This window comes from Linepithema humile, chromosome 1 (assembly GCF_040581485.1).
Source record: "Linepithema humile isolate Giens D197 chromosome 1, Lhum_UNIL_v1.0, whole genome shotgun sequence".
Classification (NCBI taxonomy): domain Eukaryota; kingdom Metazoa; phylum Arthropoda; class Insecta; order Hymenoptera; family Formicidae; genus Linepithema; species Linepithema humile.
The window spans coordinates 22,953,735-22,971,801 of NC_090128.1; the positions used below are offsets into that span (position 1 = coordinate 22,953,735).

General features: G+C 31.2%; 3 protein-coding genes across 6 annotated transcripts; 1 reads left to right on the top strand and 2 right to left on the bottom strand.

Moving 5' to 3' along the window:
• Window positions 1-4,022: 4,022 nt before the first annotated feature.
• Window positions 4,023-6,242, bottom strand: LOC136999626 (uncharacterized). The gene is made up of 4 exons (XM_067354010.1): window positions 5,798-6,242; window positions 5,134-5,379; window positions 4,923-5,058; window positions 4,023-4,744 (listed from the first exon to the last, which is right to left on the bottom strand). Exons 1-4 carry the CDS (start codon window positions 6,017-6,019, stop codon window positions 4,221-4,223), a joined length of 1,128 nt encoding a protein of 375 aa, XP_067210111.1. The 5' UTR covers window positions 6,020-6,242; the 3' UTR covers window positions 4,023-4,220.
• Window positions 6,243-7,228: 986 nt separating this feature from the next.
• Window positions 7,229-15,020, top strand: Prp4k (Pre-mRNA processing factor 4 kinase). 4 transcript variants are annotated; one of them, XM_067353918.1, is made up of 14 exons: window positions 7,230-7,428; window positions 7,584-7,754; window positions 7,825-8,074; window positions 8,186-8,676; window positions 8,862-9,501; window positions 9,591-9,935; window positions 10,014-10,099; window positions 10,194-10,340; window positions 10,413-10,566; window positions 10,655-10,907; window positions 11,513-11,751; window positions 11,947-12,263; window positions 13,873-13,949; window positions 14,408-15,020. In XM_067353918.1, the coding sequence occupies exons 1-12, from the start codon at window positions 7,424-7,426 to the stop codon at window positions 12,145-12,147; spliced, it is 2,982 nt and encodes a 993-aa protein (XP_067210019.1). In that variant the 5' UTR covers window positions 7,230-7,423; the 3' UTR covers window positions 12,148-12,263; window positions 13,873-13,949; window positions 14,408-15,020. The 4 variants fall into 4 exon arrangements, with proteins under 4 accessions (XP_012235048.1, XP_067210019.1, XP_067210021.1 ...); XM_067353920.1 differs by having other exon boundaries at window positions 11,947-12,147; XM_012379624.2 differs by having other exon boundaries at window positions 7,584-7,745.
• A 348-nt stretch (window positions 15,021-15,368) lies between these two features.
• LOC105679548 (inositol monophosphatase 1) lies at window positions 15,369-17,963 on the bottom strand. The gene is made up of 6 exons (XM_012379619.2): window positions 17,677-17,963; window positions 17,010-17,143; window positions 16,437-16,696; window positions 16,062-16,167; window positions 15,838-15,989; window positions 15,369-15,735 (listed from the first exon to the last, which is right to left on the bottom strand). The coding sequence occupies exons 1-6, from the start codon at window positions 17,734-17,736 to the stop codon at window positions 15,629-15,631; spliced, it is 819 nt and encodes a 272-aa protein (XP_012235042.2). The 5' UTR covers window positions 17,737-17,963; the 3' UTR covers window positions 15,369-15,628.
• Window positions 17,964-18,067: the final 104 nt, after the last annotated feature.

Consider the following 18,067-nt stretch of genomic DNA (forward strand, 5'->3'; position numbering starts at 1 on the left):
CAATAGATATTTTCTTATATTTTATTAATATATATATATTTTATTATTAATAATTGGTTGTGGTTCTTTGGACCCACAACAGCCTATGTACCGGAAGCAAAATTCTGGGCGGGAAATTTTGAAATGGTCATAGGCGTAATTTGTTGGTTCCCAATCTGGGTGATCAACAAATTGTATCCATTTCTTCCGTCTTTCCGGATCTTTGGAAACCTGAAGGAATATTTTGTTACAAAGTTTTATCATTTTTAAACGTCAAATCATTTGTTTAGAACATAACGCTCTACATAAGCATAAAAAAGGCATCTGAAAGCAGCGTTTCCGAAGCATTGTTAATTTTATTTACTTACATGTGAAAAGTTATAGATATATTTTTGGATTTCAATTTTGATCGACCACAAATTTTGCAACTACCCATTTTTTAAAATAATTACAATATAAAAGGTCTGTTCTTTTTAGCTGAACTAGTGTAGCCAGTTCAGTTAAAAAAAACAGACCTAAAGTCAATTTGGGTTCACTCATGTGTCAAGTGTCAATACATGGAGGCAGCCATATTAGTTTTTCTGCCCGACGATAGCGCACCATGCGTTAAATCTGTGCGAAAAGTGGCCTGTATTTCGTCATATCCGTTACACTACCAAGCATTGGCCGCGTTCAGCAGACTCAACAGTTGTAGATTTTCCGCTGAATCTCGACTGTTAATTAGTTGGTTCTGAAAGTAAGAACCAATCACGTTCGATTGCTACTAAGCGGTTTGTTCTGCTGAACGCGCCCATTGTCTCCATTACCTAATGCTCTCTCCAGGTCCTCCATGCTCGGCGAGCACACACGGACATGTGACATCAGCGATTTCGCTTGTGTGGGTATCCCCTCCACTACGGTACCCATGGTACCAGCGAGCTCGAATTGGCATCACTGATACAACTTCTCAACACTCTGATTTTATTTCAATATATCGATATTCTTCGCATTATATGCGCATTATATTCCAGTTGGTCTACGTGATTTTATTAATCTGATTGCAGATTGTAATACAATAATTTATAATATATCAAAATTTGTAAATAATCTTGGGAGAAAAAGGCAAAAAGAGCCGTTGCTAGGTGTACATGCAAAAAATTAAATTATATTATAAAAATTACAAACGTTTCTGCCTATTTGTCATGAAGAATACCTTGCGTATTTCGTCTTATTTGTTTGCTAATACTTGCTTCGACACTTGTGATACCGTTTATTATGTTTTTTTTGTAATATTTGTAACGACACTGAAGAAGGCTTAAACGTTTGTAATTTTTATAATTTAATTTTTTGCACGAACATCTAGCAACGGCTCTTTTTGCCTTTTTCTCCCAAGATTATTTGTTAATTATTGGAGCTTTAATACTATTATTAATTTTTGTCAAAATTTCTACTCACCGGAATGGTAATCTGTTTTAATCTACGATGTTGCGATCAACGAAACATCATCAATCACGATCATTCGCACTAAATAATACGTTCCGATAACCATTGGCCGCGTTCAGCAGAACTCAGTGCTACACTAGCACATCATGCTGCACTTCTAACAGTTGAAAAGTTCTGCCGAACGCTCTTAACAACGTTATAAGCGTAACGTGTTGGTAAGTGTAATTTTAATATACAATTATAATTGTTAAAAATAATTCCGTTAAATAGAAAAGATATTACACTTATTATTATCGCAAGTAGCATTATTTGTATTTATTATAGGTAAATATTTTAATATTTTAATCATACGAAATATTATTCTAACCTATACTATTTAGTAATGCAACACAAATCGCTGAATGAAAAATGTAGCTTTTTTCGAATATTCTGCTGAACGGCTACAAATTTGCAACTTGTTTACTAAGCATTTGTCATTTTTTCCAGCAAACTCAAAGTACGCTTCGAAGTAAGCATAACGTGTTTCACAATGGACAAAGAGGAAGAAAAATTATACATCTATAACAATATTTTGTATAATGTTATTACAACATGTAATGTGCACGATAAATTGAAAACTGGTATGTAAAATAACAACAATTTTTTTTAAGTATTTTATATAAAAACAAAATTTTTTTAATTGGCAAAAGAAATTATTAGAGAAAAATGTGCTGTATGCTATATGTAAAAATTTATGCTTTATATATACATATATATACATATACATGAATTTAATGTACATATATTTAAAAATATATATATACTTGTATTCCAGATCCAAATTTTTTTAATACATATTTTATGGAAAATGCAGCAACGCATGAAGCAATCTGCACATGAAAGAAGAAGAAAAAGGTACGTATTTGCATGAATTGACTTTTATTTTATGTAAAATATAATAATTAAATTTTTTATATATGTGTCTATATGTCTTTAAATATTTTCCAATTATATGAAATATTTGTTATAGAAAATAAACCTGAAAATTTTACATGGACAAGACAAAATACAAAACTGCTTTTACAAAAATATTTTGAAAGAAAAGATATGTTTCGTAACCCAAAATTAAAAAAGAAATTATTATGGATGGAGATTGTAAACGAATTTAAATTAAAAAATTATAATGTTACTGAAGATATATTGGATCGCAAAATGCGAAATTTAAAGCAATCATATAGAAGTTTAAAAGATAATAACAAGAAAAGCAGTACAGGACGTGGAACGATTAGTTGGGAATGGTATGAAACTATGGAGGACATTTTTAGAGAAGATAAAACAATAAATATAGATGCAACGATTTCTTCTATGACATATCCTGAAAAGAAAAAAAATATTAAACAGCAGGCCACTTCTTCCATTTCATCAACCAAATGTGAAATAAAACATATAAATTCAACTTCAAGAAGCTCAACTTCAACAATTTCAGATTCTGAAATACTGGAGAACTTCACAGAAAATGATTCTTCTACTGAGTGAGTAAAAATTTTTTAAAAATTTAATTTTGTAATTTTTTAATTAAGAAAAAGTATATAGTGTATAGTATAAGTATATAGTATAAATATGTATATAAATCTTTTCACAAACCGTTCAAATCTTCACAAACCGTTTTGTCTTGGAAATATATATATAGATAATATTCATCTTATACGCGCGCGCGCGCGCGTGTGTGTGTGTGTGTGTGTGTGTGTGTGTGTGTGTGTGTGTGCGCGCACAATTAAAATTTAAGTATACAAATATAATAAATTAAACAGATTGTAATCCGTAATATTTATTTATCTTGCAGTCCACTTTCAAATGCAAGTTTTTCGACTGATATTCAACTTCCAAAGGATATTAAAAAAAAAAAAGCTGCAAAAGCAAAAAACCTATATTACATGCGAAAAAAAGAATTTGAGTCAAATGAAAAAAGAGAGGAGACACTAAGTGTGTGTGTGTGTGGTATAAAACAAGCATTAGAGGATCTTCATGGCCTTCAAAAAGAAAGAAACAAAATGTTTGAAAAAATGCTTCTAACTTTAACAGAAAAAAAATAATTTTTTGTAATAAAAGATTTTTTTTACTACAATTAGATAACATACAATAAGTGATTAATAATAAATAATAATTTTCTTTTGTTTTTGTTGTATGAAAAAATATTTGTTTTTTATATATTTTCTTATATAGTTATAATAGTTATAATAGTTATATCAACATGTGTTCATTTGAAGCATTTTTTAAATTAATATTTTATGTTCAAGAACAATAAGTATTAGACAAACAGTTTAAAAATACGTATGTCTGTGATTCAAATTTTTTTGCTGTGATTAAAAGCAATTTCTTACTGTAAAAGCAGTAAGTGTTTTATAATTATAATTTTATGTTGTGTGTTATAATAAGGTTATAGTTATTATAAATTTGTTAGTAGTATGGTTCTTATAAATTTAACAATATTTTTTTTTTTTTAAATGCTTCTCAGATGAGAGTAGTGCTGCTATTGAAACAGCGTGCCCTCAGTTCTGCCTTCAAACTACAGTATATGGTTTCTTGAACTAAGAATTTAAAAATAAGATTGTTATAGATTAAAAATAAGTTTAAAAACAAGATTAAGTTATGTAAGCAATAATGTTTATTTTTGCAAGCAAAACAAATGTATGAAAATATAATAAAACTAAATTATTAAAGCCAATGATGTTTCAAATTATAAAAAGTTTATTTTTCTTATAAATTTATAAGCTTAAGCTTCATAAAGAAATAATATATGTATTTTTTATATTAAGAATATAATAAAATTATTTAAGCAATTATAATTGTTGGACAATCTGTCTGCGCTTTTCAGCAGCTTCAAAATTTTCTTCATCTATCATATTATCATCTACAAGTCCTTCCATATCTGCATCGATCATATAATTTTCTTCTTCTATAAATAATCTATCACCATTAATAATAAAATTATGTAACACACAAGCTGCCGCGATCATATTATTACCTAATTCAAAGTCGGAAATATCTAAATATTTTAATCTTCTAAATTTTACTTTTAACAATCCAAAAGCTGTTTCAATAATAGATCTTATTGAGCTTAGTTTTGTATTGTATGAAATCTGAGAACGTGTTAAGTGTCCATTATCTTTGAACGGTGTCATTAGATTGCATAGCAGAGGATAAGCTGTATCTCCAATTAAATGTAAATTATTTTCAATTAAAGGTGCTTCTGCATTTGTCATATATTGAAACAATGGACTGTTTCTGAAAACTCTAGCGTCGTGCATACGTCCTGGCATTCCAATAAAGATATCTATAAATAATCCTTTATGATCACAAACCCCTGTAAACAGTTTTTATTTTTTATTATTAAATTAAATATATTTTACTAAATTATTATCATATAACAGTAAAATTTAATATAAATAAATAATTATTATGTAAGATTCTAGTAATTACATATTTTATTTTGAGATTACAAAATATATTGAAATTGTATAATTTAAACGTATAATCTTTACCCTGCAATATAATAGAGTAAAATCCCTTTCTATTATAATAATCAGTAGCATTTCCTATGGGTTGCTTACATGGAATATGACATCCATCTATAGCCCCAATTACACCTGGAAACCCTCGTGATCTATTTTGAAATATCTAAAATTATAAGTGATAATAAAGAATTATTTCATATATTAATAGAAAAAAGTGCATTTTAATTGAACAACATACATTACTAGATAACTGACACTGAATTGCATTTGGCCATTTTATGTATTCAGGCATTAACATTACCAATGCATTAATAACATTCTTAAATATTTTATGACCAGTACTTTTTCCTAAATCAAATCTATCGCCTGCAGCTAAGAAACTTTCTGGTTTAGCCAAAATCCAGATTGTAAACATCAATTTTTTTTCCATGCTTACATTAACATTTTCCTCGTTAATAAAAGGAGCAACTACATTAAGCAATTCCTATAATAAAAAATATGTAATTTTTCAAATAAAAGATATAAATATATATATGTGTGTGTGTGTGTGTGTGTGTGTATATATACATATTATATTTATATACTTTATTATTATAAATTTTTTCTACAATATAGTAATATAAAAAATAGTCAACTTTAAAAGTTATTTTCTTTAGTTTATTTTTGTGTGCTACAAATATTATACATACTCACATACAGCATATATATATATATATAATATATAAATACTGTGTGTGTAAATATAATCATTTATAGACAAATAAACTAAGATAATAATTTTGATGGTAAAAATGGATTATTTTTTATATTTTAGAAAAAATTTATAAATATATATATATATATATGCACATATATAGTATATATTTTTATATGAATGTATATCTGTCTATATCTATAAATACCTGAAACGTGCGTCGTGACATTCTAAAATGTTCAATAAAATGTATATCTGTATACCGAGGAATTGTTATTTCGAAATAATTTTTATTTCGTACTCTTTCATTTCGCCTTCTGATTCTTAAATCTGCCAATTCGTGGTCCAATTCTTCTATTATAATATTCATAATAAAATGTAATATATCTAGGTCATCATCCATCAACATAATTAACATTGCATATTCCATAATGTAACCACACACGTATACTTCGTATTGAGTTATAACCTATAATAATAAAGCGTTTAGCGCTGATTTCTGCTGAACGACCATCTTTAGTATGTTGGAAAAAATGGCGATTGTTTAGGAACATGTTGGAAAATCATAAATCGCTAGCGAGCGTTCAGCAGAAAATCTTGCAACAGTTGCAAAGCTGCTTGTTCTGCTGAACGCGGCCATTCATTACTTTAAACGACACTCCCGATAACCGTTCATTGGGCGCGTTCAGCAGAACAAATCGCTTGGTAGCAATCAAACATGATTGGCTCTTACTTTTAGAACCAACAAATCAACGTTAAGTGTTGACTAGACGACAATTCAGCAATTGTTCTGCTGAACGCAGCCATTACTTTAAACGACACTCCCGGTAAAAATTTATACTCATGTATTTTAACCTTTTACGCACGATCGTTGACTTGAATCGACTAAGCAACTAACCTCTCGATTACTCTTCGGCTACTCTCCGCTACTCTGCTAGATAACACTACTTAGCAAGTATCTATCGTATTGAAAAAATTAATATTGATAAGATACTTAATTAATAGTTAAATGTTTTCACATCTTGCTTGGTCCTGTTTCTGAACTGTTGTAAGTAGCTTGCATAGGGTGTTTACGATAATTCAAGTTCGAGTTAGTTTTACTAGGGCCGAAAAATGAGATAGACATAACCATCTAGAACCTTTATGATTCATGACAACTCGACGCTGTCTTGTACTGCTTGAGTTAAATTCATTGAATTTGTTGAGTTTATTAAGCAAATTTTATTGTAATAGAAAAATGTCAACTGCAAATCAGTCTATGAAAGAAACAAATAATGTTGGTATGTATATTGGTATACCTCTTTAATAAATTAATAATAATATAATTAATAATAATAATAAATGACATTTTTCTATTACAATAAAATTTGCTCTATCTCATTTTTCGGTCCTAGTAAAACTAACTCGAACTTGAATTATCGTAAACACCCATATAGCGTTTTCGATTATACAGGATTTGAACGACCCAGGGTTGATTAATCACTATTTTACTATAAATGCAAGTCTTTCATTGGTGGAGAGGTTGCAATGACGTCATTAACCAACCCTGGGTCGTTCAAATCCTGTATAATCGAAAACGCTAATAGTGTCACTTCAATTCGATTTCGATATATCGATATAATTCATTCGATTTTCGTAAATCGATAGTTATCGATACAAGCGTGTGGAAACAGTTCATACGAAACGATAGAACTTGCAAGATGGCCTCGTACTGAGAAATCTGTGTATTCGTGTATTCATCACAAGTTGCAATCATTGTAATCATTTAGATTATTGGAATTGCTGTGTGTAGTGATTTTGTGTTGCATCTATTAATTATCCACTAAACTTAATCATGGGGTAAGTGCATTGTGGTCTTGCAAGTTAATATTACAGTATCAACAGAGGAAGATCACCATGTCTCAATTTATTGAGTGAATTCAAGAGATTGAATACTCTCTATCTGTCATACAACACATTGTTTTACTAGAATATTTATTTAATATATATTGCAGCACATCAGATTTGGAAGGTCTCGAATGCAAGAGAGAATCTTTAGGATTAGATTCTGATACAGATGGAGTGTCTGATCAAAGAAAAAAAAAGAAAAGAAAACACAAGCATCATAAGCATAAGAAAGAAAAATTAATTGAAAGAGAAGACGAACGATTAGACAGGCAAGAAAAGTATAGCTTTAATGTAAATAACCAATCTGATAAGTGTATTAATTAAAATTACAATAATATCTCTTTATAGGCGAAAGCATAAGAAACATAAAAGACAGAGGAAAGAAAGGGATATGGAAAATGGTACCATGGATGAGAAATTAATCGCAAATGTGGTACATAAAGAAGTCGATATGAATGGAAAAACAAAAAATTCTGTATTAGAAGTTGTTTCTACGGAAGAAAGTGAAGATGAAAAATTAGTTGATCTAGATTCTGATGAAGTAGATTGTACAATCATAGAAGATGATATTGATCTTGAAGAGTTAATGAAACAAAAGGTATGTATGCATTTATAATTAATTAAAATAGCAAAACACACACACATACACAGATTCTGTATCATGTATTATATAACTGTTTAATTTATTACAATTTTATGGCATGAGCAGGAACGATTACAAGCATGTTTAGTACAATATCTCTCAGATGAATCGGAGAAAGGAGAAGACAAGGAACTACAAGAAGAGGAAGAAGTCAAAACAGCGGTAGAAACACCTGATGTGATACTAGTGGAAGACGATAGTGACACCAATGATGTACCATTGAAGAAACAAACTAGAAGCAAATCAGGTAGCAGAGAATGTAAGAAAATAATAAAGACCGAAAGACGTGTTATAGTTGATATGACTAGAGACAGGAAAACTCGTGAACAACACAAAGATAAGAGAAGAGATTTTGATAGGAAAAGAGATGAGAAAATCCGATCTAGAGAGGAAGGAAAAAGAGAAGAGAATCGAAAAGACGATAGATCTCGAAAAGCCAGTGAAAGACAAAAGGAGGATACAAGAAAAGATGAATTGAATAGAAAAACAGATGATGAACAAAAACGTAAAGATCTTATACGAAAAGATGAAACACGAAAAAGAGAATCAGATAGACGGTAAGTAAATGAAAATTGGAATTGCTTTTCTTACTTCAATAATCTTACTTCAATAATCATTGATATAATGTAGAAATGCAATTATATTTTGCATACCTCTACATACATACATACATATATGGATGCTTGTATATGTGTGTGTGTGTGTATATATATGTATGTATATTCACAATTTATGTTTATAGAGAAGAGAATCGAAGACGAGAGCCGATTCGTCATAGTCCAAAAACCCGTAATGAGGCAAAGAATTCAGATAATAAAGGTCGTGACAGGTTGGGAAGTCGTGAGCGTCAAGACAGCCGAGATCGCCACATTAGTCATGATCGACGCAGTCGCGACAGACCATCGAGCAGGGAACCTCGTCGTCATGCTAGTCGCGACAAGAGAGACAGTAGAAGTAAGGATCGACATGGAAATAGAGATCGACACGACAGTAGTCGTGATCGACGAGATAATCGGTATCATGACCATCGAATTGAAGACCGATCTCGCAGCACCGCAAGAAGATCACGCAGTCTTACACGAATCAGGTCGGAAAGAGAACGAAACGATCGATATAAAAGATCTAGATCACCCTCTCGAAATCGCAGAGATCGGGATAAGCAGCAAACCAGGGACCATGTCAGAGATCGCGAGAGAGATAGAGAAAAAAACAGCAAAAGAGAACGTAGCGATAAATATAAGGATTCTTTATCGGAAGGTCTTAAAGTAGAACATTCGGAGAGCTCGAGCGAAGAGGATATCAAAGACATCGATATCGAAGAAGAAGAAGATGAAGAAGCAATTATAGAACGTCGACGAAAACAAAGAGAAGAATTGCTCAAAGTAAGTAAATTATCGATCGCATATGTACATTGGATGCGTACATTTTATTATTGAATTATTATAATCATATTATCTTTTCTCTTCTACAGAGATTAGGTGGACCAAATGAAGACTCCAATATGTCTGCCGACATAAATGTTCCTGGTTCTCCGGAAAGCCAATCTAATATATCACAAAAATCTATAGAAGCTCCATCCAATAACAATGAATCTATTTTGGAAAGTCATACTCCACCACTGCCCACAGAAAAATTAGAGTCTCCACCTCCAGCCAAGAAAAGAAAATCTAGATTTGAGGACGCGCCACCAAATGAATCTGACAAAACCGGGAACATTAAGATGTCCGAGAGATTTAAACAGGAGGAAAAACAAACTTCAAAGAAATCGAACGAATGGGACATGTTTGCAGAAGCAGATAATATCGGAGATTTTAATGTATATATTATCTAATTTTTTTTTGTTAGTTTTAATTTATTCCTTATATTGTTTTTTTATTGGAATTATTATTTTTAGAGCCCCACACTTGAAGGAAAGCGTCAGGGAGGACCAGATAATCCTAGTTTAACGGATAATTGGGATGACGCTGAAGGATATTATCGGTTAGTTATATATCACTTTGCCGATGTTAAAAAAAATTCATTTAGAGACTAACATTTAATTTGAAAGCTAATAATGATGTAATCTAATTTTTAGCGTACGTGTCGGCGAAACACTAGATGCGCGATATGTAGTCTATGGATATACAGGACAAGGGGTATTTAGTAATGTTGTAAGAGCAAGAGATAGCGCTAGAGGAAATTTGGATGTAGCTGTAAAGATAATAAGGAACAATGAAATAATGTAGGTACAACATTTCTAATTTCCGTTCGATTATGATATATGAATGTTATTACTTTTTTCATTTCTCTACAGGCATAGAACCGGTTTGAAGGAGCTAGAAATCCTTAGGAAGTTAAATGACGCTGATCCGGAGGATAGATTTCATTGCTTGCGTTTATTTAGGCATTTCTTTCATAAAAATCACTTGTGCATGGTTTTCGAACCTTTAGCCATGAATTTAAGAGAAGTATGTATCACTGATATGCATTTATTATACACGAAATTTGAATAATTAAAACAATGTTATAATAATCTTGTTTGTTGGAAAATTGCAGGTTTTAAAAAAGTATGGCAAAGACGTTGGTTTACACGTTAAAGCGGTAAGATCGTATACGCAGCAACTTTTTCTAGCACTAAAGTTATTAAAACGTGCAAATATTCTACATGCTGACATCAAACCGGATAATATTCTAGTCAGTGAAAGCAAGTTAGTACTAAAACTCTGTGATTTTGGTTCCGCATCGCACGCCCATGAAAATGAAATAACACCGTACTTAGTTTCAAGATTTTATCGTGCGCCTGAAATTAGTAAGTATTTCACTTCGATTAATTATAACCCATTTCGTTATTCCAATTCTCTTTTTCGTTTATGTATAACGTTTAATATATTATTTATAACTTTTATTGTACTTTGTTTTCATCTGGAAATCTTCAACGTATATCGCCACTATTATTTTCGATAAATACAAATATCAAGTGTGTAACATCGTTTAATTAACGACGTTACGTGCGCATATGTTAGATGATTCTACTGATGATTTATATCTCGCAGTATCTGACAGGCATTCCTAGCAAACCACATACAGCGGCTTTGCGAGCATTAGCTTCAGCCTTTTCGTTTCACGCCAATAATTAGAACCGAAATAGGTAGTTACAATCATGACAAACATTTAGTAACAAAAAATTCAATTGAGTGCTACATATTATATGTCCTACATTTTATTACATACAGTCTATTACATTTTATTAATATGTAACTATATTTTATTGTTTAAATATTGTTTAAAAAAAAAAAAAAAAAAAACATGCAATACGCGTGTTATAAGTTAACTCAAACATTCATGACGTTGAAGAAATGGTAAAAAATTGCATTTCAAATGGCTCGAACCGAAAGTAATATCGTTATTTTCTAGTTCTTGGTATACCATATGATTTTGGCATTGACATGTGGTCCGTGGGATGCACCATATACGAACTATACACCGGAAAAATAATGTTCTCGGGGAAAACGAACAACCAAATGTTAAAGTACTTCATGGATCTGAAAGGCAAAATGCCGAACAAACTAATTAGGAAAGGCACATTCAAGGATCAACATTTTGACAGTAACTGCAATTTCCTGTATCACGAGGTTGATAAAGTTACGGAACGGGTAAGTCGATAACAATTTTACCCATGATCTTGCCTCGCAAACGCGCGGTAAGTAACGCTTGTTTTCTATGCGTCACCGCCACCGATAAAATAGAAAAAAAAATTTTTAATAACGCCATATTTTTGCTAAAGATACTTTTGCGGTGTTCGTTAAAGAAATCACATAGAACTCACTATTGGATAATACGGCTTCTAGGAAAAGGTCGTCGTAATGTCGACACTGCCAGCGACTCGCGATCTCAGTGCAGAACTCGGTGGGAATTCATTACCACCAGAACAAAGTCGCAAAGTCGGACAATTAAAGGATTTATTGGAACGAACTCTGATGCTGGACGCGGGAAAGAGAATCACTGTGAATCATGCCCTGGCGCATCCCTTTATACAAGAAAAAATATAGGTAACCCTGTCCGGGGTCCTTTAGCATCGAAGAATTCACTGACGTAACTTTGTAAAATGCCGTTAACAATCCTCCCTATCAATGTTAAACGTTCCGGATTACGTGGTAGGAGCGCGGTATGTCTCTCTATTTCTCTGTCTCTTTCTATCATTCTCAACCCTTTTCCTCTCCCACCATCCAAAATATTCTCGTTTTTTTTTTTACACTGAATTATGTGTATTCTATTCATAAAATATCCTAATCATTTAGCAGGAGGAGGCGGTACAAAATTTTATAAATCGTCTATCATGTAAAAGTTGCAATAAAGGGCAAATACAGTTCTGACATTGCACGAAACGTTATACTGCATGAATCGAAAAACATCATTTAATTGCGTATTATTAGATTGACAGAATATATGTAATATTTTTATACCTAATAATCCAATTATAATATTGGATATAATAATAGATAAACGAATTTCGTTATTACGTAGATAATTTGTAAAATAGTCTACTGTAACGTATTTACAAATTTTATCATTAATCAATAGACAATTATTTATCAATATAAAGTATAACGGTTCGATTTATATATATATATATCTCTATCTCAGTTTCCCCATACAAAACAGGGACCTGCCGATTTCCATAATTACATTGTGTATTTGTGAAAAAATGGGGATGAAAGCAACGACCGCCTCTTTCAGCACAAACTAGCATCAGATATCGGAAACTCAATACACATTGGTTCATAGTAGTTTCCTTTTTCCAATTCTCATGACTTAAGGAGCACGAGTCCTTATGAACAGCATCCTTTATAAACAATTAGATAGGTCGTGCGTTCATGTGAAATTGTACGTTATTTTAAAGATCATATTTCGAAGCGAGGATTCATATCTGTAAAGAACTGTAAGCCCCCTTGTGGATCACACTGTTCGATCCGTTTTAGAGTATTTCATTAGCGAGCATACGTGCATACAACATTTAGAAGCCTTAGTGGCAAAAAAATTGTTCTAATTGGAAAATAAATTGTATAGCAAATAGGTCAGTTATTGAAATAAAACTATACATAACACACAATAAGAATAATATCCTGCATTTTGTCTTTTCAGTCTTGAATCACGAGTGAATATGTCCAATCGAAATGTTTTTTACAGACGTATTTTTCTCTTTTTCTCTCGTTATCTCTATCTCCATTTCTTCATTTCTATCTTTGAAATTTGAACAGGATTACAAGTAGACACGTTTGATGAATCCCATTCTCTAACAGCGATAACATAATATGATAAATATACATTTGCGATAACAATGTTTAATATTTAATAGTATACTAATAGTCATATACACAATGATTGAAGAAAATGTTTATCTAATATTTCTATTATATATATATATATATATATTCATATATTTGTGATAATGTTAAATAGAAGTAAAGGTACAATTATTTGTAATGCAATATGCAAAGTTTCTAGTTAAAAACTCTACTAAAATGTTATAAGCGATAACAATTATTGAATAGTTATGTAGCAATCTGCTTTAAGTAAGTCATATCACTGCAGGTGTGGCACTTGAATTATTGATAGCGTCCACATTTCTCATACTCTACGATCTTAAAATCGGACTGTAATATAGAAAATTTTATGATTCATTTGAAATTAGAACCAAATATTGATGCTGTTGTGAATGGTTCATGGCATGATCTTGAAAATTACAAGATTGTACGAGACTGCTTATGTTTCAGATGTGTCTTCAATTCAAATCATCGTTAAGTGCGGTCGGACCTTTAGCGAGGGCCTTTAGCGCCGATCCCGTTACAAGGTATTCATGGGGGATTGCCTTATGGGATACTTAGCACATCCGCTTCTCAGTATACTATTATATGTTTAGTACACTTTATAATGACGAGGTCATAAGCCGTACGAAAGTAGTCTGAATCTTGGGAATGTATCCAATAAACTTTTTTATTGGAATATTATTCGAGATAAGATAATATAGAATTTTGATCAAGTGTTCCCAAACAATTTTTATATTATAATTATAGTATTTTAATATTTGTAAAATTAGTCTTGTAAAGTGACACTTGAAAAGAGTAAAATGTGAATGTAATACACGCGTTTAGTATTTTTGTTAAACGAGAGGGGTGATATAACAAAAATCGATCAAATCAAATTGTCGTGAACAGGAAAAATTTCTCAATACAGAAGTAAAAGTATACTACGAAACTACCATTAGTATGTGCTGTTCTAATTGGCAATTTGGTAATGTTTCACTTGTAGCCCTCCCTGTGAGGAGGGGAGGCAATGGAAGAGGTGATGAAAACAATTGATGAGGAGGAAAGGAAAATGTGCGATAATACTCTTGCTACCCTACATCGTGCCTACTACATTAAAGTACATGAACTGTCGCTAAAGAATTCAACAAGGTTTAGACAACGGTTTAACTAGATTTATATCCGTGCACACTAAGGTTTCTCTTAAAATTACGTGAGATCGCAATCGAGGACTCGTAAGTATATACACAGGTAAAGTACACGATTATAAAGATTTTAAGCGAAACTTTCAACTATAATCCAACAAACATTATTAACATTTATACCTCTATTTTTTCAAAATTGTTTTAATCGAAAATTAAATTTTTAAGCAAAAAGGCGTTAAACATTTATATAATACTAATATTTGTGGTTTTGAGTTTTCAGATATTTAAAGTCTACGCTCTATGAAAAAGCAAAACAGATGCGATAAATCCATTGTTCTAAAAAAACTCGCTCTACTTCCGTCCCTCTTTTCCTCTCTTTTTCTTTTTCTCTTTTCTTTTCTCTTTTCATAAGTGTTCGTAAAAAATATGTAGATATATATTAATGAATAAAATATTTATCAAACATCATAAAAATATGTATATCTCTATTTCCTTACAGTAGAAATAATATTTGTTTTAACTTTGGGGTTTATATTGAATCAGATGTGTAATCAGAGAGAGATCTATGACATGAAGTATAAAAGGAGATATTAAATTTAAAAACTTATTATACGTACATGTGACAGAATGGATTTGTTGCACATTTTTTAATATATTTTTAGAATAAAAATTATTAGTTATTTACTCTTTAAGAATATTAATTATTACTATTTAAAATCGCTATTGTTACTTTTATATAAGAATAGTAAATAAGTCGTTTCTTGTTTTATATATTATAAAGGAAAAAAATGTATAGGAAAATATAAATTCTTTTACACATCATAAGTAAATAAATTTGACACTTTATTCCTTAAGCCATTCTACAAAATGCTTTAAATGCTTTAAAAAGAAGTTGATAATTTCACGAATGTTCTTTGGATCTCTGATAAAGTTACATAGATACCATCTTTTATAATAGTACAATTTTAATTTACATTTCTTGCTTTTAGGTAATAATATTTGCAATATCTCAAACGATTTAATTCGTCTGGTATTCATGCAAATGTAAATTCTTTGCCTTCCATACAAAGCTTTCAAGCTTCTTAATCTCGTTCTGGATAATACTGAACTAATATTTTGGAAAGTTCTTGAGCTAGTTCCTTGGTTGATGCACACAGCGTTCTTCTGCTCATCACGTCAAATGGACCTCCTTTTGATGCAAGAATAAAGTAAATATTAGTTCTGCTTTAACGTGTCTATCTTTTATGCTTATTTCATTGAAATTTATGCATAATGTCTTGCAACTGTTTACCAGCTGGATCTATCGACACACCGCCGGCTTCTCGAACGATTAGATCTCCCGCTGCAATGTCCCATGCATGTATGCCAAATTCAAAACAAACGTCAACACCACCAAGAGCCACCATACACATATTCAAGGCTGCTGAACCAAGCGACCGCAATCTGTATACAATATGTAGATAAATTTTTTGCGAAGCTCTTTATACAGAAATGTAATTCAAAAGCATAATTTACCCATGAACACGTGCTGTAAGAAGCGTTATATTTTGTAACATTATTTTCAATTTTTCCGGATCTCTACTTGTTCCCATTTCCACCATTATTAGTGCCTTGCGCAATTCTGAAATAATATTAAATTAGATAAAGAGCTTATTGACTAGTCTAATACAATTTATGTTCCGAATACGAATATAAAATATATCTGCTAATGTTACGAATATATCTGCTAATATTCAAGAAACATTTTCAAATTTAGAGCTAATAAACAACGGAAATGAAACAATACTATATAACTGATACACTTCATTGCTTAATTTGATACATTAATATTCAATATTCAGTTTAGATTCCTACGATCTAACATTTTATTAGAAATGGAAAGCAAATTACCTTTTTCTTCGGACACGTGAATCGGAGCACCATTGAGAAAAGCGCCTTTTCCTTTGCGAGCAGTAAAAAGTTGCTCCAGAATTGGATTATACACTATTCCTATTTCCGCTGTTTTATTAATAAGCAGCGCAACTGATATGCATGTATGCGGTAAACCATGAACAAAATTCATCGTACCGTCGATCGGATCAATTATCCATGTAGGCGCATCCGTTAATTCTATCTTCTGGCCTGAAGCAGTAGTCTCTTCGCCAATAAATCTATTGTATATTTTAGAATATCAATATCAAAGTCGTATAAACTTTTTTTTTATATTTATTTAACTTAACGTTTACAAAATCTATTTTTTTACTTTCCTTCTTCTGAGATTGCATTTATTATTCATTAAGATTAATAATTCAGATTTTATTTTTCGGCCGAAATAGAAAATTGCATGTTAAATTTTGCACAAAGTTTACTATTAAGATTGTGCAATTAATTAATTAAAAGGGGTATACACATATAATCTCCAATTTAAAAGAAAACAAATTATAAGTACGATACTAATAATTATAAATATTTAATTAAACTTACTTATGGTCAGGATATTTTGATAATACTCCATCGATTACAAGTTTTTCTACCTTTTGGTCCCATTCTGTAACCAAATCAACATCGCACGACTTTGTGAGCACATCTTTGGGTTGATAAATTTTTTCCCTGATAATCTACATAAAAAATATAAAATCTAATATTATACAGTTTAAATCTTTTTACATATAGTAATGGAAAATTAGATATTTCAATAATAAAATTTTTGAAACAAACTATTTATGAGCGTGAATAATTATATAATATAATTATTATATAATATCATCGATCTATGATAAGAAGAAGAAAAATACGATTCAAGAGGCATAGCTTATTTTTCTCGCGACATTATTTTTACACAGTGCAAGAATTATCGTACATCTACAGTTGCAGTTGAGTAATTTTCAATACATCTTGTAGGATTGTTTAAATTGAAAAAAAATCATTATAGATGTGCATATTACTGATATATCAAAATATATAATTTAGTTTCAACAATTGGTAACTGTCGCTTGTGTCAAATAAGCCGAGATAATGTCATGACTCACGATTGAAAAAAACATTCCAACAGCTGTAAAATCGATAAACCTCATGTACATATCTGTGCTACATCCACAGGATAGAGATAAGGATGCTCGCATCTTATCTTGTGTTTAATGAATCGACTTACCGAACCAGCTTGCTTCACGAGCCGCAAAATCTCAATGTAACATTCGTCGATATCCAACATGGTTTGTTAACTCTGAAGCGTTTTTGTCTTTATAGATGAAACTTTACTGTACACAAGCTTGTGCTTGCGCTCGCTCGCGCACAACAAATGGCTCCGCCGTGAGTCTGCTCATACTGAGCGATACTACACCGCTGACACTGACGTCAAGCTCCTTCTTTTGGCATTTCATCGGTTTCGCAGTAACGTAGTGCGTGATCGCTCGATACTGACTAACCGGCTGCCACACTCTACCACCACCACGGTCGCAAATCGATTTTCGTACTCTACGCAGAAGCAAAGAAGAATGCTAAAATAATACCATAAATTAACTAAGATATTCGCTACTTCTACA